Source organism: Pygoscelis adeliae, unplaced genomic scaffold, assembly GCF_000699105.1.
Source record: "Pygoscelis adeliae isolate BGI_AS28 unplaced genomic scaffold, ASM69910v1 Scaffold27, whole genome shotgun sequence".
Classification (NCBI taxonomy): domain Eukaryota; kingdom Metazoa; phylum Chordata; class Aves; order Sphenisciformes; family Spheniscidae; genus Pygoscelis; species Pygoscelis adeliae.
In genome coordinates this window covers 5,690,404-5,711,257 of record NW_008825410.1, presented here as the reverse complement: position 1 = coordinate 5,711,257, position 20,854 = coordinate 5,690,404, and the positions used below count along the sequence as shown (strand labels likewise).

The 20,854-nt window shown below is 38.6% G+C and overlaps 1 protein-coding gene across 1 annotated transcript in view; it reads left to right on the top strand.

The window, feature by feature from the left end:
- The window catches only part of CUBN (cubilin (intrinsic factor-cobalamin receptor)), a 149,291-nt gene that overhangs the window by 103,239 nt on the left and 25,198 nt on the right, over nucleotides 1-20,854 (top strand). Inside the window, 9 exon segments of the mRNA XM_009330547.1 lie at nucleotides 1,385-1,566; nucleotides 3,082-3,253; nucleotides 4,237-4,439; nucleotides 7,504-7,657; nucleotides 8,516-8,637; nucleotides 10,521-10,746; nucleotides 12,793-12,980; nucleotides 15,309-15,465; nucleotides 16,998-17,147. Coding sequence (XP_009328822.1) covers nucleotides 1,385-1,566; nucleotides 3,082-3,253; nucleotides 4,237-4,439; nucleotides 7,504-7,657; nucleotides 8,516-8,637; nucleotides 10,521-10,746; nucleotides 12,793-12,980; nucleotides 15,309-15,465; nucleotides 16,998-17,147 — 1,554 coding nt within the window.

Below are 20,854 nucleotides of genomic sequence, written 5' to 3'. Positions count from 1 at the left end.
CAGGGAAGTGATTGAGTCACCATCCCTGGAAGTATTTAAAAGATGAGTAGATGAGGTGCTTAGGGACATGGTTTAGTGGGCATGGTGGTGTTGGGTTGACGGTTGGACTCAGTGGTCTTGGAGGTCTCTTCCAACCTTAATGATTCTATGATTCTAAGCAGGGTCAGGTAGAGGAAGTCGCCCAGGACTGTGGCCAGTCAGGTTTTGAATGTCTCCAGGGATAGAGACTCCAAAACCTCTCTGGACAACCTATTCCAGTGTTCAACAACCTTCACAGTAAAAAGTGTTATGTTCAGATGGAATTTCATGTGTTTCAATTTGTGCCCATTGCCTCTTGTTCTGAGCACAATGACTTCAAAGAGCTGCTCTGATCAGGACTAAGGACATAGACATATTCCTGCTTCACACTTCTTTTTCACATTCTTTAGTGCCCATGCAATGCTTGTCTTGCCAAAATATGTCTACTTTTTAAGAAATTCTTTGCGGTGGTGGTCTTGAAAAATCTCCTGCCAATGCTTCTTACCTCCTTCCAGCTCATTGAAAAGCTCAGCTGAAAGCTTCCTTATTCTTCGTGTTTGCTTCTGAAATAAAATAACAGAGGGGGAAATAAACTCCAAAAGGATGTTATTCCACTCCCAGGACCCTGTTATGCAACCACAGAAGAGAAAATATATTAGCAAAATTTAATGCAGGTGGATACACAGATTAGACTATTCTGCAGGAGTCTGTGAGGGTGAGGAAAGGGACTAACTCTCCCACTGCACTCCATTAAACCGTATCTCTGTATTTTAAAAGGAAACCAGGTGTAAGCTGGTAAATTTATACCATTAGTCTCAGAAGAAAAATGCACTCTATACTCAAGACCTTTAGTGTTCTTTCCTTAGAGTGAAGTTTGATATTTATAACAAAGATAGGAAAACCACAAAATAACAGTACTGAAAAAGTGTTGCTTAAAATCCCTGAAAACGTTTTCTCTACCTCTGTTAACCAGCAGAGGTTAAGACCCTGCTCATTCTGTGTAGTTCTGCCCAGTCATCTGAAAGGCAGAAATGTCTCAATCCTGCCACAGTGAGAGGCTTGTATCGCTTGACATCAAAGCCTGTGGGTCACTCAGGCTTCTGAAGCCTGGCATGAGCCCTTCAGAGAAGGGAATATTAATAATTAGACTAAAAGGAGCTGCTATGGTCAATTAATATTCAACTACATTTATGGCTGAGTGATAAAGACTGGCAGGAACTTAGCTGTTTAAACAAACATATAGACAGGATAGGCATATCAAATCAAGCTCTCAGGAGCTCTTTTTCTGGCATTATTAATGTTTTTTTGCTATAACTCTATAAGCAATGCTTTACTCTAAGAAGTGTTCCATATTTGGGTATTTCAGAATGTGGTGGGGATTTTACTGCCCCTGTTGGTACATTTACTTCACCCAATTATCCCAACCTATACCCACATAATCGAGTGTGTGAGTGGAGGATCACAGTGGAACAAGGCCGACGTGTGACTCTAACCTTTAATGATATGAAAACTGAAGAACACTGGAGGTGCTCATCAGACTACGTGGCTGTGAGTATTGGGCATGAAGGCAGCAAATGCTATTCCTAATCCCTTTATGGAGCATTAGTGGACATAATAGAGCTGAAATGTTATCTGGTTTTAAGACAAATCATAATACAATCTGGTGAAAACAGATAAATGAGAGAAAGTTAGCTCTGTAGGGTGTCTAAACTCATCTGCTTGCTTTATAGAAATTTTGAAATTATGGTCCAGGCAGAGGGGAAGACTTGAAGAAATCATTGGAATTGGCTTTTTATCAATTATGGAAAAAAGCTCTGGGATTTTTGAAAGCTTTCACTGTCTCTTCTCTGTGGACACAAGGTCCACCAGTCAGTTCCAGGTCTCTTTTGACTTTGGAGGTTGTTACTGCTGTTGTTACTTATTGTTGTCAATTAAAGGAAAATAAAAAGAAAGAAAAAGCCAGAGATTGCAACAAATGGCTACTACCGTGTCAGACCTTGCATATTCAGAAAGAAAAACCCAAGGAGAATTCTACCTCTTTATCACCGCCCATCTCCAAAAAGATAGATTTTGGTTATTTTATCATTGTTATTTTAGATTTCTGGTTATTTAGTGCAAAAAAAAATCAAACCTGGCACACAGGACTGGACCTGGTCAGATGTACAAATGCCTCAAAAATATAATTCCTCTATGAAATTGCAGGAATGGGAGATCTAGTTTAGTTTCCCATTTGTTCAGATTAGCAGTGCAAACACAGGAATTGCCTTCAGTATGATCAGAAGCTAGCCCATGCACAAGTGTGACGGGGTGAAGTAGCTCTCCCTTGTGATTTGCAGATGATCTTCCCCTTGTTTTCCTTCACAGATGCTTTAGACAGACCATGGGGAGCTGGCTTATTATCGATTAATGAAGTAATGATCTCTTAAAGGAATATCTGTCCTGCCAGCTTTTGTGCCTTCAGCACTCTAACATATTCCAAATCTCAGTGGGAAACATCATTTCTGCTTTGCGTGCACTGCTGAGATAGTAGAAGGAAGGAAATTAACTCCTAGGCTAAAGGCTGTATGAAAGAAACTGAGCAAAATACATCTGGATCATCAAAAAGTGAAATGTTTGAATTAATAAAAAATGACCACCAGCACTGAATATGTTGGAGGAGATTTTTGATAAAGCTGATGTTGGCTTTAACAAGAATACAAAGACAATCATTTGAAATGGAATGAATATCATCAGTAGCTGGCATTATTAAGTAATTGAAGATATAAATATTGAGTTAAAATACAGTATTTTTCCCAATGAAACTGTTTCAATTTCTGTTAAAAAAAAAAAAAAAAGAGAGGGAGTATGTTTATGTTTTGCCAAAATAAGCAAGGTATTTTTTATATTTTACTTCAAAGCCTCATCCACTCAAGGCAATGGAAGTTTGTTCCAAGGTTTTGAGTAGATTTGGGAACTAACCTGCTATGAGGGACATCAATGAACCCTGTTAGCACTGTTAAATGATACAGGAGATGCTCCTAAGCCTGTACTTTGACCTCATAAGAGTTTATTTTGACCCAACAGGTTTACAATGGCCTCAGACAGAACTCTCCCCGGCTGGTCAAGCTGTGTGGTGAGGTAAATCCAGGCACTGAGGTAAAATCCTCTGGAAACACAATGAAAGTAATTTTGGTGACAGATACGTCTCGTGCAACCAGAGGCTTCAGTGTCTCATACACATCTAGTGAAGATGCAGGTAGTGTGTGTTTTTGAATTAAGTGATTGATCTTCAGTGAGTCATTTCATAGCTAAAGTACTGGCACATGTCAAAAAAATGACCTAAACAGAAAACAAATCTCTGATACTTTTTTTCCTCTCCTACATCTCTGGATGGGAGTAGATATATTTCTTTAATTAGTTGAAAGGACTTGAAAAAATGGGCAATCTCTGGGAGTTATGGACTTCATATGTCTGTTATGTCAAACTTCAAATGGAAAGAACCTCTGTTATGGATCACAGTCCTTATTCTCACTACTGATTTATGGTTTTGTACTTAGTCTTGAGTAAGAGATGGTCTGAAGTGGCCTTATTCCATGAAAAGATCCAAAGAACATAGTGCCATAGACAACTTGAATAATTCAAGTGCTTCCTTATTACTCAGGGGGGTAATTAATTTATTGTACCTTGTGAAAGAGTGCAGCTAACCTACTTTTGCAAGCTCAGCCTCTAGAGAGGAGGCAGCTGGCAGAGCCTTACTACTACAGCCTTGAGTCTTCTGAACCTGATTTTCCAACTCCCCCCCAGGCATCCTACTGTAGCATGAGTGTACTGCTCTTGAGGGTACGTTCCAGAAAAATCTTCACTTGAGTCTAGAATGAGGTAATGGCTAGGGCTGAGCAATACTGAACTGGAGCTGCAGTGGGATTTTTTCAAAATGTTAAATAGTGCTTGTTGTATTGATGGTGCTGCTGAAATATTTTATTTGATACCATGAATAATTGTTGTTTCTTTGCTTTACACATGTGTTTTTAAAGACTTGCCAAATAAATTCTGGGACACTAGGCAAGAATTCTCTTGTACACAGCAGTAAATTATAAAAAAAGAAGAAGATGGAAAAAGTTTTTATCTGATCAGTACATATGCTTGCTGACATGAGCATATCAGGATAAACAGGGGCAAGATTTCTCTTCATACAAGAATTATTACTGTTTTTAAATAAATTATATTTTGTTTCTGCAGTTTGTGGTGGAACCCTGATGGGATATGCAGGTGGGAATTTCTCTTCTCCTGGTTATGATGGTGTCAAAAATTACACAAGTATCCTGAACTGTGAATGGACCATTGAAAACCCCTCCCACTATAATTCATCCATATATATCTCTTTCGAGGATTTCCACTTGGAACATCACCAGGACTGCCAGTATGACTACCTAGAGTTACGAATATAGCCTATGAAAATTCCAGCTGTGCAACTGTGTTAGTGCCAGATTTTATTCATATATATTTGCAGGCAGTGATTATTGTAGGATCTGTACATTTGAGAGAGTGTTCACATGCATGCCTTCCACGTTGCCTCCTAGACCAGGAGTGGGATTTCACTGCCAGAGCAATGGATGCATGGATTTGTCACTCTTTCTTTGAGGGGAGAAAATGGAAAACTGGATGGCTATCTTGAGGGGATAAATTGTTTTGGTGGTTGCAGTACACACCTGACTCTCTCTTTACAAGGGACAACAGAAATTTCACTTCATCTCCCTTGAAAGATGGCAGTCAGCAGAAGTTGGAGTCATCAAAACAATTTATTTGGTCCACAGCCCATTCTCTCCCTGCTCCTGAAATATCTCCAGGGACAGCAGGAGTGGAGTAAAGAATGCTTTAATTATTCACAGCCTCTGGGCTGCATACCCACTTCATACCCCACTTTTGCACTCTATCAGATGATTCTCCAAAAACAAATCCGTATTTCCTGTGAGACTGCATCACAAAATACAGACTAAAGCATTTAAAAGGAAAACAATCACAGGATTAATGCACCAGTAATATCTCTGCATATTTGAGCATCTTTAGCTGTCCGTAAGAACAAGCAACTGGAAATGTCATATGAAAGTCGCTCAGCTAATGCCAAGTGTAGTATGAAAGCTCCAGCTGTCCTCTTCACTGAGAGGCTGTATCTGTGAGTCCCAGAGAGAACAGGTTCTAATTTACCAGGAAATCATTTCTGAAAGGTGGTGGTGGGGTTGAGAGCAGGAATCTGTTACATCCTTATTTGCATTCATTTGAATGAGCGCTCTTGGTTGTATAGCATCGGTTTGTCCTGCGTAGAACCAAAGCATGCATAGCTGCGTAGCCTAACAATTCCCTCCCACGTATACACTGGAGATGGGAAATAATAGAAAGAGAACTCAGAGAAAGAAATAATAAAATATATCTGGTCCATTACTCATCAGTTCCCACTACTCTCACTTTATTGTGTACCTCAGGCCTCCAGGTAATACAATCGAAGGAAAGAGGACAAAACGTAGCCTTATTTTGCTCTACACAGTTTTGTCATCTAAATAGTAATGTTCATTTTGGCCATACTAATGGATCTTCAGTTTCACAACCAGTCTCATGTCAAAGGCAGAATGCCCTATTTCAGCTGTGTATGCTGACAAGTAACATTTAATGAGCACTGAGATGTAAATAGTGCAGAATATCACTAAGCTCAGGCAGGTGCTATTTAAGACTCTCAACAGAGCAGATACCAATTTGGGGAAAGGTCCAGTTCAACAGTAAGTTACCCAAGAGACCCCAAACGAAGCTGAGATGTGTAAAATTCTTTTGAGTTACCCATACAACACACTTAATGGTACCAAATGAAAAAAACAAACAAACAACCAGAATTGGCTTTGTGTATTCACTGAGAAATATTTAATCTAAATAGATAAAATAAATATTTCAAATTTGTTAGGGTAAGGGTTTATATTAAATTATTAAATTATCAGGCACATGCATGTAGTCTGTACATAGTAATGCAGCTGAGCGTATTGCTACAGTGAAATATACTTCTCTGGCTTTTGTGGAAGACTCTTGATTTTGTCTTTCAGACCACTCCGTTCAGTTTGAACCAAATCTTACAGCACAATCTTTCTGTTTACATTTTCTGTTTATCAACAGTCTAGATCTCTGGCCAGCTGGCCATTCATGAAAGCAGTGATTAGTGTCACTTTTCACACTGCAGAGACTGAGTAACCTGGGTCACATCTGTCACATAGTCAATCACCTTGTAAGAAGTGCAAAAAAGAAAAAGTACACTTCATATTTTAATGCTCAAAGTAATTATTACAATTTTTTCCCAAACCGGCATTTATCATGAACGTTTTCTGCTTGTACAGCTCAGTAAAATAGTGCTAATATATAATACAGCTAAAAATAGTGCATGTTAACAAGACAGGTTTCAGCATTTCTCTGTGTAATTTACATTAATAGAATTTTATTATATGTCACCTTTTATCCGTGTGCTTCAAGGCATTTCAGATGGTGGCTGTGTCACTGTATATGACAGAAAGATGAAGTTACTCAGCCACGTTACTTGGAATAACTGTGAAAGGGCTTTAAAGAGCGCCCAAAGTTTCTCCCTCCTGCTCTACTGCCACCTTCTCAAGAACAGCCTGCCGCTCTGCATGGAGCTAGGAGTTGCTTTTGAATGGAGACTTTTAAGACCAGCAGCCTGCTGTTATTAGAGAAGGAAACTCAGGAATGGCATTGCCTGGATGTCGTGAGGAACACTATTACACTTATTTTCCTTGCAATGAGAATATATCAGTAATAAACAGAAAGCAATACTTCTACCAATGTAATGTATAAGAGCTTACACCAACATGAGCAAACATTCAGTGTCACAGAAGTGCAACGGCCTGTGTTGTGCTTTCCTTTTAGGTTTCAATGATTTGAGCAAATGCTGGCATTTTTTTGCCATACAGAGAACAGTATGTTGAGCTCCCTAGGAAAGAGGTGCCCACTATTAATACAGCAGTGACAGCTTGTTCCTGGATGAAGCACATCCCTATATGGTAGAAAACTCAAAACCTCTGTCGACTTTAATGAGGATGTCACAAACACACAGGCTCAATAGGCTTCCATGTGATCAGGTCCTTGGGCCATGTCTTCCACTGTTCTGCCCCAAAACGTCTGCAGTTTTGGGGCACTTTCTGTGTTTTCGGGTCTGATGCGTCATACAAAATGAAAGTGCAGGATGGCAGGGAGGGGAGAGATGGAGTCCAAGATATTAAAAGGATCATTAATACAGCTTTGGAGAGAACTTCCTCGTTGTCGAGATTTAGATCCCAGCAATGAACTGCAGCACTCTACCTATACCCCTAACAAATAACCAGTTATTAAGTGTGATATGTACTTTTTTCTGTTTTCTAGTCAAAACAAAATGAAATGCATGTTTGCCCTATGTATTCCTTTACGATATTGTAGCTCTCTTAGGATTCAAAACGTGTATTTTTTTTCTTTCTTTACTCAGGGGATGCTGATGGAGAGCTAATAGCCAGACTTTGTGGTCAGACTGCACCATCTGTGCCACTAGTCATAGCTGCCCCCCAGATCTGGGTACACTTTGTAAGTGATGAAAACACGGAAGATAAAGGATTCTTGGCCCATTACACGTTTGAAGGTAAATGGCTTGATAGACTGTTGCCCTTGCTGACTGAGGCACTTCTGGGGAATGTTGCCATTCATTTGGTGATACTGAGAATACACACTGTGGGATCAACTCTCAAAGAGGTCCTCAAAAGTTACACAGTGCCTGCCACTATTTATATCATATATAAACATATGCTAGCAATTGAACTTTGAGATTTATTTTCTGCCTCACTGTTCCCATTCCCTGAACCACATTTGAGTTTTTGCAATGCAGTGCAACACTCAGAACAGCTGGTTGCTCTTGGGAATAGGGATGTAACAGGTAACACCAGCCAAGTTTTACTTACTTGAAATAGCCTCCAGAGTGCTAAGCATGGCTGAAATGCATTCTGCTGCTTGAACCTTTGCACTCATTTTGAAATCCACTTAAAGCCATATCAGTGCAAATTACACCACTTTGCTATTTACGTGCCAGCACAACTATTCTTCCTGTCACAGCTGAATTTAGCCTTGGTGCTTATCTAGACACATCAGCAAGTTTTTGACTTGATTGTGTTGGTCCAAGAATGGCACTGGTTTGCTTAGGAGTCTGAGATAAATAAATGGAAGATAAGGTGGAAGAGGCAGCTGCAAGTGTCAGCTGGCAAAAGTTTCACAGAGCTATATTAAGTATCAGAATAAATGCAAAGTTTCAAGGTCGTTGCATCTGCTTACTATTCAATGACAAAGATTTTAAAACTTGGATTTTCCCGGATAAATTGTTCATCCTTACCTACATCAGTCCAACTTAAATATGTTTTAGTACTATTATCAGCTGAATAATCTCCCAGTCATTTGCTTACAGTGTTCAGTTCCTAAAATGTATTGAAATGTTACTTTTTTTCCTCAGCCTGTGGTGGTATACAGTCAGGTGAAAGGGGAGTTATCTCAAGTCCTAACTACCCACAGCCTTACAGCAACCTGAATCGCTGCTCCTGGTTGTTGGAAGCCCCTGAAGGTGAAACCATCACTGTGAGTAACACAGTGCCATGATTGTGTGCGCAGCTGGTAGTGCGAGAAGCACCCTCTGAATCTTGAGGAACAGGTTTGAGACCATTTGGAAAATCAGAAATGTGGAGGAATGAAATATCTCCCCATCGTCCTTAGCTAAGGAAGAGGGAGAAACAAAGATAACACAACCAAACTAGATGATTGTTCTTTTTGAAAAGCAGAAGGATCCTAGTCTAACTTGACCTCAAAACACAGCACCAACTTCTCCTTTAAACAATGACTTCTTATGTTTAGGAAATTAAAATAACTCGTGTTATTAGATGTGCATGGATATTCTCACTATCATGAGAATAAACATGAGGGTGAAGTTTTTTCATCTCTGCAGAAAAGTTACAAGCCAGTAGAAAGTTACTTTCATGTCTTAATGGTTAGTCTGGAAGATAATATGATTTCTGGTACAAATTACATCAGAGATGCTACTCTTATTTCCCAATAACTATTAACGGGCTGCCTGATGTACTACTTTCTTGAGCCAAACTGCTGAGAGATCAATTTAAGCACATTTATGATGAAGGAGTGCTAAACTTCACTCACTGAATTATTTGACTGATCCTTTGGAGAACAGGTCCAATCAATGACATTTGAGGTCCGGGTCAGAAAAATATCTGAAAAGCAATTTTGTAAAAACACATTGCAGATTTTCATATGTAATGGCTTTCACTAGTTCCCCTATCATGTTTTTCTTATTTACAACTACAAAGGTATTTCTTAGAAATGCAAACCCATAGTCCTAATTATTCTGCTGCATGATATTCTGACCACTGCCTAGGTACTTACTTCAGGGAATACAGGATTATTTTAGTAGAACACAAAATTTCTATTTAATCTGCACATTTGTTTAAAGCAGAACTAATCTTAATCAGATGGAAGTAAATTTCTGTTTTCAAAGGACTGAGTAGCAGCCCCCTCAGTGAAGGCAGACTAACCTTTTCCAGTAAAAGCTGCCAGTTTCAGTTGCTGGTAAAGTTCCAAACTTAAACCATTTGAGCTAAATTTGTATTTGGTCTTTGCCTCAGGCAGCGTTCTTTTGGAAATGAATACACACAAAAGTTACAGGAAGAAGTACTATATATTTGCTAAACTTTTCTACAAAGATCCCAATTCTGGAACTGGCAAAAAAAACTTATTGGAAGAGGGCCAGGCAGTCATTAGTGTATATCAAAATTTCAACATCAACAAATCCAGGAGTCTACTGGGTCAGAAATCTAAATCTTTGCACTGGAAATTTAACATGTGCATATGCCTCCAAGGACAAATGGCACCAGTGTGGGAGGGAGACAGGGTCAGAAGCTGCCTGCCCCGCCCAGTCTATTTATGTGATGCATCCAGGCCCACAGGAACCAACCACGCAACTGTTTCTCTCAGATTTAATGGAAACTAGCATTATTTTTAGCAACTGTTAAGTATTCTGATTCAAAATAATAGGAAGAAAAAAATCCAAGGCTTTCTGCTTACATAGCTACTTATATTTGAATGTGCAACTTCAGATTTCATGACCAGAAGCCTTGAGAGCTGGAAAGTGGTTCAACACCTGCACATATTCAAGACCGTTTTGAAGCTCATACTTAGGTTCAAACATATGGTTAAGTCCCAGTAATGCCAGTTTTGAACCTGTGCGTTCCTCTTCCATTTCTGTCTTCGTGCTAAGTAGCGGCTGTTACTTATAGTGGCAAGACTCCAAGCAATACTTTCAGGAAAGCATCAAGGTGAAATGAGGGTCGGATTTCTGAGCATACCCAGAAATCATTGTGCTAGGATGGCTACAGGATCTAGCTAGAATTGCTCTAACCCCGCCACCGGTGTGGCTAGTGTTAGCTCCTGAATGTTGCTTTTGTGTGTTGCAGCTTACTTTTACAGCCTTCCACGTTGAAAATCATTCACTTTGTAAGTGGGACTCTGTTACTATCCTGAATGGCGGCTCTCCTGGGTCTCCTGTCATAGGAAAATATTGTGGAAACACATCCCCTGGGACTATTCGGTCTGGTTCCAGCAAGCTAGTCGTCATCTTTAACTCTGATCACTCAATTCAAGGAGGTGGCTTTTATGCAACATGGACAGCAGAATCTCTAGGTAAGAGAAAAAATACTGGTTTTGTCAGGTCTAAGATAGTAGTACATCATGTCTATATAGCACTTTTGGACCACAAAAAGAAATAGGATTCCTCCTCTTTAATTAAATTTGCATTAAAGAACAAAAGAAATGCATGCCAATATCGTCAGCATTCCTGAGAGAAGCCAGCACTAAAAAAGTCAAGTATTAAACCAGTGTTGTCTGATCTCACACAATGAAATCAAATTTGGACTGATTTTGTACTTTTTAAGCCTCCCACTGGCAGCTTCTTGATGTCTGTAAGTTGATACCATGCCCATTATGCTCCCAGCAGTGGTATCTGTTGTCAGTGAATATAAAACATTTCATTTCTTGAATAACAATTGTTTCACAGTCTGATTTGGTTCAAAAACTTAAAACTAGAAAGAGGTCAGTTTCAAAACAGAGGGGCAGACAGAACTTCTCAAAGAGCACATGTGACAACAGCCTAAAACTCTTCCACTTTAGTGGAGATGTTGGTACACTTTTGAAGGTGGTACACATGCAGGATTGAATTGGTACATTTAAAAAAGCTACCTTCCCTCTTGAAATTATCATCTCTCCAGATTAAAAAAAAAAAGGTAGCTCACCATTTGCACACTGTCCTTCAGGAGGTGACTAAAGGCAAGAGTAGATACGCTGGCTGGTGGCAGGGCAGAATTCATTTTGCCTTCCTACCTCAGTGCAGAGCTGGCAATGTGTTCCCTAGTGTCACCTCCAGCTGCAAACCTTCTGGCTGATGCTGATCAGCTTTTCATCAGTTAATGATCTAGCAGTATTCACACAGTCAGTTGATGGAGAGTCTTCTTAAACATATCAATAGTCTGTGCTTGCTGTCACAAGCAGGTTTTTGACACTTTTCCCTGTTGTCACTGGAATTTCGTGTGCAAGGAAGGCCAGTCCTCAATGATGTTGTAGACATTATCATACACATGCAATGTGCCTAGTCGGTATCCTCTCTGTGAAAGGAGATTTCTTTTTTTATATACCTGGTAAGTCCTTTCCTCAGCCTTCTGCTCATTTCTCCACTGAGAATCTCTGGGTTTACATTCTGTACGTGCAAGCAAAACTTGGCCTCATATCCTTCTAAAAACAATTGCCATTGTCTAACATGGAAGAATGAAAAATAAAACCTTCCTTTTAATGCTAATACATATTTTTAATTAAGAGGGAAAAAAGGTAGAATGTTATAAAGCTTTTTTTGCTCTTTATTCATCCTTTTACTACATCATCACTGAAATAATAATGGGTTGCTAGTACTGTACACATAGCCCTAGTAAATCATTCTTGGCATGGTATTTGCAAGTATGTTTCAAATTAACTAAACTTATTATGTACAAGAACATAAGCAGCCACAGAGCCATGACCAGCTATTCCCCCTTATAAATGAATCTGTTAACAATTTTTAAAGGCATGTTTCTCAGCCCTCTCCATAATCCCACTGAGATCCACAGGGCTGCCTGGGCTGGAGGAGAAGTCACCATTTTGCCCCGGGTAAACGGATGTAGCTTGAGTAGATTCACATGTGGAACTGCATTATTAACATGTTGCAGAGTGAGAAAAACAAGGATTCAGCAGTAGATTGATTTCCCCCCCCCCCCCAGGGTACTTCTCTGAATGGCTGTCAGTCATGATGTGCATGCTGTGGGGTGTGGGAAGGAACCTGCACAGTCTCGGGAGAAGCTCCTCATTAACGTATTTCTGACCCTTAGTGTCTATGTGAGCAATAGTCCTAATTGTCAGCAGCGTATAGGTGGACCAGAGCAAAAGGGTATGAACTGGCAAGGAGAAGGAGCTTGTGAAGACGAGAAAGTGAAGTACAAAGACAAACCTTCTTTAGAGTGTTACTACCTCCCTGCTGCAGGGGTGGGAGAAGGAAAATTAAGCAAAAGAGGGGTAAATGAAATTTGAATGGGTGTCAGGGCTGTCCTCTCTCACTCTTGCAGCCACAGAAGCAAGCAGCCATTCAAAGCTGACACCAACAGGAAATATTTGAACATTTCTCCCACCTGTTGCTATTTTTTCCAGGATGTGGTGGAATCATTCATTCAGAAAATGGTATCATCAAGTCTCCTCATTGGCCTCAAAACTTTCCCATGAACACCAGATGCACATGGACCATCATTACGCATGAAAGCAAACACTTGGAGATGAACTTCCACAGTAAATTCCAGATCCCAGATAGCAATGGAAGTTGCCAGAGCAGTTATGTGAAGGTAAAATAATTGTTGGCATTAGATCAGCAGAGCAGTGAAGAAGTCATGATTCCAGAATCCTGTTTTGCAATCGTGTCATGGTTAGGATTGTCAAGGCACAAAATTCAGGAAATATAAACTGAAGTCCTTGTACCAATACAGTCAATTTTCTGTATGCCTTGAAAACTGACTTGTATATATTTTTAATTTTTATCAGTTCTTGAGGTTCCACCTCCAGCAGGGTCCCATCACCCTACATGCTGCCCAAAAGTGAAAAATATGAAAAAAGTACATATGTCTTTGGAACCAGGAAATAATGAGAAAATATAGTGCAATGAAAAGACCTTTTCAATTACTCCCGTGAGTAAAAAAACAGGAATGTGACACTACAATTCTACAAACTTCTTTATAAGTGTATAAACTGTCCAAGTTGCACTAATCCTTCTTTTTTTAATCTCAAAAAACAAAGATAGCATTCTTATCTTTCATAGGTTGTCACGAGCCACTTGTTTTCAAAGCAATAGAATGGAGTGGACATGCTTTGAATTTTTCAGTTTCATTTTTTTCTCAGGCATTTGGCATATGTTCAGTGGTTTTGTGCTCATTTTCTCCACAACAGTACAACTCCCACTTGAAATAAAGGGCAAACATAACTTGACAACATGTAGGAAGACTTGAGCAGTTGTACATCTGATCTATACAATACTAACTTACAAACCACAGTTGCACTCATTTTTTAAGACTGTGGAAAAAATACTATTAGATTTGTCTTTTCATAGCCTGCTTCTCCAATTAATTGATGTAATATGTTAGAATAAATTACACTAATATGAAAGTCTTAATGCCACCCAGTAAAGGAGCTTTAATTTCAAATTTCTAAACTGTCCTGAATGGCATGATCAACACTATGTCAACTGGAGATTTTCTCCATAGAGAAAAATCTGAAATTTTTGGTGATGTCCACATCTGTTTCTGAATGTCCAATTTGAGATGTATGAAGGTGTCTGGATATGAAAAAGTGTGGAGCAGGTGTAAGTTTCTTCCATTCATTCCAAGCTGAGCAGCCAAAAAAGAGGAATCTGAAATCAATAGTGACTTTGCAAAATCTTGGCCAGGCCATGGACTGTTTATATTAATCCTTTGAGCATCCATTGCCTCAAACACCTGGCCAGATGAATTAGGTTATTCATGTGCCTACACTTACAGACTAACCCTTGGCTAACCCCTTCTAGAATGGTTGCTTAGAGCAATCACAATTTCATGTGGTTGTTCTAGTTCCACTAGACTTCTTTCAAACACATTCTGTTAAAACCCAAATATTATTTGTTTTTAATATATTTTTGGTATAAAGTACCAGTAAAAAAAAGTTCAAACACATTGATGAAAAATAAATTTATTATTAGAATAAATGTTTTTTTCTTTCTTCTTAAGGAGACATTTTAAATTCTTGGTAATAAACATCCTGATTCAGGAAATTATTTAAGCACTCAGAAACATCAAACGTTTATGCCTATGTTTCATTTTATATGTGTGTTGAAATTTAGTGCTTAAACTGTAAGCCTCGAGTACATTTTTAAGTAATTACCTGAAGAGGGTTTCACTTAAATACCTACCTAAACCTGCATGTGCTTCTTGAATGCACGATTTGATTAAACTTAAATTGACTATTGGTACAGTTGAAGTAATATTTTAAAAAATTGTATATTTGTCTTTATTATATTTTTTGTGAATTATATTATTTTGTTAACTCTCTACATGATTTGATACTTGTCATTGAACAAGTGATTACAACATAACAAAAATGGGAATAATTTCTGATCAACAAGACTAGATATTAAGGATCCAGATCTTCCAGTTTGATGCTTCTATATTACCCTTGCACGACAGCTTTGTTTTTTATTGACTTAGGAATAATATAAGGATTGGATTTAATAATTCATTGTATACACAGATATTCCTAGTCATAGGGTGTATGGAGATAAGTTAGCAGAGACAAATTGGAGGTAGGTAATGATATGCATGAAATATTTTTCTCTGGTTCCCTGGACCTGATCTATGTTGGCTCTGCAATCAGCGGATGTTCAAGCAAATGACCTCCAGATGCCCTTCAGAGGTCCCTGGCAACCTAAGTTATTCTGTGATTCGCTCCTTGGAGAAGTTTTTTTGTCTCCACTGACTGTAGAGTAAACAGAGGGTGATTAGCTTCAGTTTAGATCTCTAAGATTCAGTGTGAGATGAATCCTACCCTAAGTCTGTGGAATGAACAATTGCATATGCAGTTCCTGGTGGGTTCCCACAACCTACACAGGCTTTGAAAGCACTAAACCATTTTCAATCTGGGCTTTTCAGGTGTGGAGGGGAAATGATGAAGAAGCAGCAGCTTTGTTAACCACAGGATGTGGAAGTTCAGCTCCTGATCCTGTTGTTGCTCCAGACAATGTGATAACTACAATATTTCAGTCTCAGGATGCTCCTGGGCCAGGTTTCTCTGCATCTTTCATAAGCAGTAAGTAACATTAAAGCCAAATGGCTGCTCTATTAGTCCATTTTGAATTAATTTGGTTTGTGTGTAGCAATTCAGACCTCAGTCCCACAAGGCATTGAAGCCTCTGCCCAGCTTTTGAAACCAAGAGTTTCCTTACTGAACGCAATGGAGCTACTGTGTGCTCCAGTGTTGGACTTGCCAAAGATCCTCCATGCAGCTATAACTTTGTAGTTATTCTTAGTCACCTTTGCCTTTTCAGTGTGCTGAAAAGAAATGAATAGGCTTTAAATTTTAAGAATTTGTTTCTCTTTAGTTAAACTGCTTGGAAGCTAAAGCTATAATCTTCTTAAAAAGGAAAAAGGATCTGCTCCTCCTTTAGAATTTTCATCTGTGTTCTTCTTTTCAAGGCACGTGCTGAAACTGTGGTAATTTCTCCTGTGTATGGTGTAGTCCATGCCCTTCACATAAACTGCTGTCAGGAGAAGAAATGACTTCTCACCACCTGCTCTGGCCTTTGCTTTGCTTTGTTGTATTTGCATTTCATGTAGCTCAAGTGGCATTTCTTGGGTGGGCCTCTCCATTTCTTTCACCATGGCATGTGCTTTGTGACAGTCAAACCTGCCAGAAGTGTAGGAGGTAGTGCTCAATTGCCGTCAGTTGTTTGGGTTTTTTTGTAGGATGCTGCCAAAGGAAACCACTTTCCCTTCACTGGATTCAGATTAAAACAGTGAGAAATGAAATGCTTAGAGGAAGGCGCTATTGAAGTATACAGAATTCTGAACTGAAACTGCTTTTGTTTTTATGTCTGCACTAATGTTGTCAGTAACAACTAACCACATCTTGGCGAGACAATCACAGGATTTGTGTGGCCGTTCCTAATCTTATACCAGCATTTCACTGTGCACTGCACTCTTTTAAGCCTGTAGCTTAAAATAAAGAGAAACCCCAAGGCCATGCAAGTCATTAGGATCAGAAGAGTCCCATGAAAATGAACAGTTCTGTGTGCTTGAGAAGTTCTGGGTGGAAAACCTCTCCTGCCTCTGCGTATAGCAAAGCAACCCAGAGATGGCCCTACAGCAGACTGCATCCTCCTGGCTGTCAAGCATGAAGCAAAAATGGTACCACTTGGACTAACCTGGGCATTTTCAAATGAGGCTAAACTGCTGATGTGCCCCAATAACCCCCCATCCAGTTCAGCTACATTTGTATGTACTAAGGGATTTTGAAATGTGCAGGCTCCAAACCTGTAAGAACGGCAGTGCTGTGTCCTTCTGGTCAGTGGACTGAGGGGCTATGGCCTGGTCTTACCTAAGACACGCAAAGATACTGTGTGAGGCTGTAGGCGGGAAGGCCCTATGTTTCCCAAAAACACTGCTCTCTGTGTGTGTAAGACCTACTTTTGCCATCGTGATATATACTACTCTCCCTGTTCTTTTGACCAGACTCTTAAGGAGAGATGAGGTCCTTGTGTACATTATAGGTTTTCTCACTGCAAAACCAGAATGATGTTATCACCTGGATTATAATTGTGTCTTATTTATTTATGTTTGCAGGATGCGGAGTAAATTTCACCAGTCCTTCAGGTCGTATCGTCTCTCCTAACTACCCTCGTCAGTATGATAACAACTTGAACTGCAGTTATATCATAGATCAGGGACCACAGTCACTGGTGATTCTAGAGTTTGAGACTTTCCACTTGGAAGGTAACTGGTTCTTCATAATTTCAATATGTACTATGAAGTGTAACTTCTTACCTGAAAACATACCAGTCTTCCATCATGGAAAATGGTTGATGGTTTAACTTGCTGATCCATTCTGAAAATCATTTACAGGCAAACATTTACAGAGATAGTTTCCAGGGTTCAGTTTTGTGTCACTGACAGCTTCCAGAAGAGTGAGATACATCTCACTCGTTGAATATCTTGCAGCAATGAAGTTGGGAATTTGCCAGGTGGTTGGAGTATAAGAGTGACTGTGGCTAATTTGAGTGTTTGTTCCTGTCTTTTTTTTGCCATTGAGTCTTATAATCTTTTTGCTCTTAGGCCAGCTGTTTTGCTTTTCAGTGCTTCTCTTTCTCTAACTGATAAAATGGATATAAATATACTCAGGTGTCATATAAGGATGTACGAACATATAAATGTGAAACTAGGTGAAAGACTACAGTAACTGAAAATGCATAAAAGTTGTTACCCTTTATATACCCATCAACAAAAGTCACTTGAGATTTTCAAACTTGGCATCATTTAACCAAGAAATAACAGGTATAATATCCTGGTCTCATTGGTGTGAATGGTAAAACTTTCCCAACTTTGATAGGATCAAATTTTATGGGTAGAGGTGTCATGATAACACAGAGGAATCAGTATGTCCAAACTACTTGGGTGGCATCACATATTTTGAGGCCATCTTAATTTGGTTCCCTTCAAGTCACCTAGACAAAGAGATTTTTGAGTAATTTGTTACTAAGCTGGGGTGCATAATTTGAATTTTTCTTCAGACCAAATCGTAAAGTCAGAAAATAGGCTTCCTTTATTTTCTTTCTAAGTTTGCAAACTGTTTTGAATTCAGAAGTATTCTGGTCCAAACTTAATTTAGGTCTGAGACAAAGATTTGATTTGACTATCATTTTATCTGAAACATTTTTTTCATGTCCCAATACAAACCGCTACTTTAAGAATTTTTTTAAAATTAAATGTAAACCACAGAAATTACATAATTTCTTTATGTAGAAGACATTATTATTCAGCAGACACACTAAACCTTATGCTGAATCAGATGATGCCAATTTTGACACCTCTATGAGTACATTACTGATCTGTATTCTGTCTGTGCATTCAGTTAATTTATAAATGAACTCAAGCTTTTATTATTAAGAAGGTTAAAGCAAAGAGGTAAGTGATACAGACATAATAATAAACATAGACCTAAATAAATACTAAAAATATTCTACTTCTTGCAGGGCAATTTGCTTTTTATTGTCACAGGCTTCCTTAGGCTACACAAACTAAAAGTTCTTAGTCACATAAAAGAAAAGAAATTTGGATATGAGCTAAAGGACATCTGGTTATAAACGAGGAAGTATGACACTCTCCAGTAGTTGATTACTAGTATTTTTCACAAAATCTTAAAATACAACCCTGTAGCAAAGAGAAATTGCCTGGGTTTGAATTGGAAAGAAGACTGAAACCACCATCTTGCAAACTACCACGCAGAAGTGAAAACATATTCATCCATCCCACTGAATATGTTTAGCACATGTGCCTATGGGTTTCCAGCATGAACTCCCTTAGTTCCTTTGCAAAGGCAGAGCAATGTTTGGCAGCATCTGTTAAAAACATTTCCAGCTATTCCATAGGCAAGGAAGCATTGCACCTGCTTAGATTGTTGCTGAGTGTGGCCTTTAAAATCTTAACCATACTAGTACTAATGTTCTAGATTGGGTTTTTAAAGTTTAGCTACATGTCCAATTAACATACTTTACTACCTACTTGACCTCTCAAAAGAAATCCGATTTTTTTTTCATGGTTGTTTAGTAATGAAATGAAGTATCTAAAATAATGTCTGTAAAGGCGTACATATCTCATTGACTTTAACTGGTTGAGATATCTTTTCCAGAAAATTAGAAGGCAGAAGGTAATTATAGTGCAGTGACACATTGGTAAAAAATTGAATGACTTCATGGTTAGTCACAGATCTCTGCTGTAGAGTAGTTATGTTTTCAATTATGATGAGACGCCTGTTCTGATTATAAAGAACGACTCCAAATGAGGCAGTTAGTTAACCCACAGCAATGATACAATGTCAGTATCTGGAACCAAAAGAACATGACATGCATGTACTATATATTAAATATGTATTAAGCACTAAATATAGCAAGTAACAGAGCAAGAGAGAACTGGAGGAAACTGCATTTGTTGATTTTGTGATAAAAATTTAATCTAAATTGGCTGCTTCCTTGTAGGTAGAAAAATTGTTTTTACCTGACTTTGAGCCCCTGAAAATAAATGTCTAATTTGGATTGATCATCTAGACTTATCTCCTCCTATAGTGAAGTGAAAAAGGTAGTGCTTTAAACTAAAAAGCAAATGTGTTGTACAGGTGGAAGGAATTGCCTTCTGAAGGCCTCTCTCACTCTCATTACCCATTGACTATTACAGGAAGCCATAGACAATAGCTTACACAAGATCCTTAAGACTTAGGCAGCAAAACATAGGCAAGATTAACCCTATGAATGGAGTTTGGCTTAGTCTCTGTAATTTCCTTGCAGCCCGAAGAATGCCTCTTCCTGTGCCAAACTGAATACAGTTACAGAACCTCTCTTTTGATTTGCCTGTTTTGTGAAGCTGCATAGGTTGCCGTTTGCTTCTTGTAGTACCACCTACATTGTTGTGTTTGGTTATTTTATAAAGAACCAAACAAATGGGGGTGAATTTGTTTTTTCAGCCCACTTCTGCGACATTGATAAATGTCATCTTCCATCTGTCCTCCTTCCTCGGATCAAAGATCTACACAAATCTAATGTATTAGACTTAATTAGTCAAAAAACCTTATCTATCTTAGTAGACTTGCTATCTAAGAAATAATTAATCACATCCATCTTTTGTTCATAAGCTTTATTCAGATGAACGTCCCTACAGATACACCTCTAGGATAGCTAGGGTAGTGTATTATTAAATGGCTGTAATACTCTTCAAGTATGGGTAAAACATGCAACAAAGTCTGAATTCCAAATCATGGAAAATTAAGGGAAATGGATGGGGGCCTCCTGCAGTATCTGCTTTTAGAATTCTGTAGTATTTATATTCTGTCCATACAAAACAACTGCATTGTGTTGATACCATGTCGACATGAAAAATGTTTTAATAACTTGTTTATTTCTCCGTTTTTTTTTTTTAAACATGCAACTGTAATTTTGCAGTCTGAGATAGGTTCACAGCTTCATTTTGGAGTATTCTCTGTCTGCTTTCTCAGTTGTTACTAGGCAATTCAGAAAATAGACAACTTTTGCAATAGATTATTTTGAAAGAGGAAATATATATATATATGAAAGACTTGTAATTCCTTGCTTTCAAAATAGTATCTTGTGCTATGGAGCTGGTTAATATATTGCACAGGAGTATATATCTGCGTAATACTTTTCCTACATTAGTAATTATTAATTGTATTACCATTCATACCAGAAGCTACAGCTGTGAACCAAACCCTCATTATTTTAAGTTTTACAAACTTTAAACAAAAAGACAGGTTCTGCATCAATATAAAATCATAGAATCATAGACTCATTAAGGTTGGAAGAGACCTCCAAGACCATTGAGTCCAACCGTCAACCCAACACCACCATGCCCAATAAACCATGTCCCTAAGTGCCTCATCTACCCATCTTTTAAATACTTCCAGGGATGGTGACTCA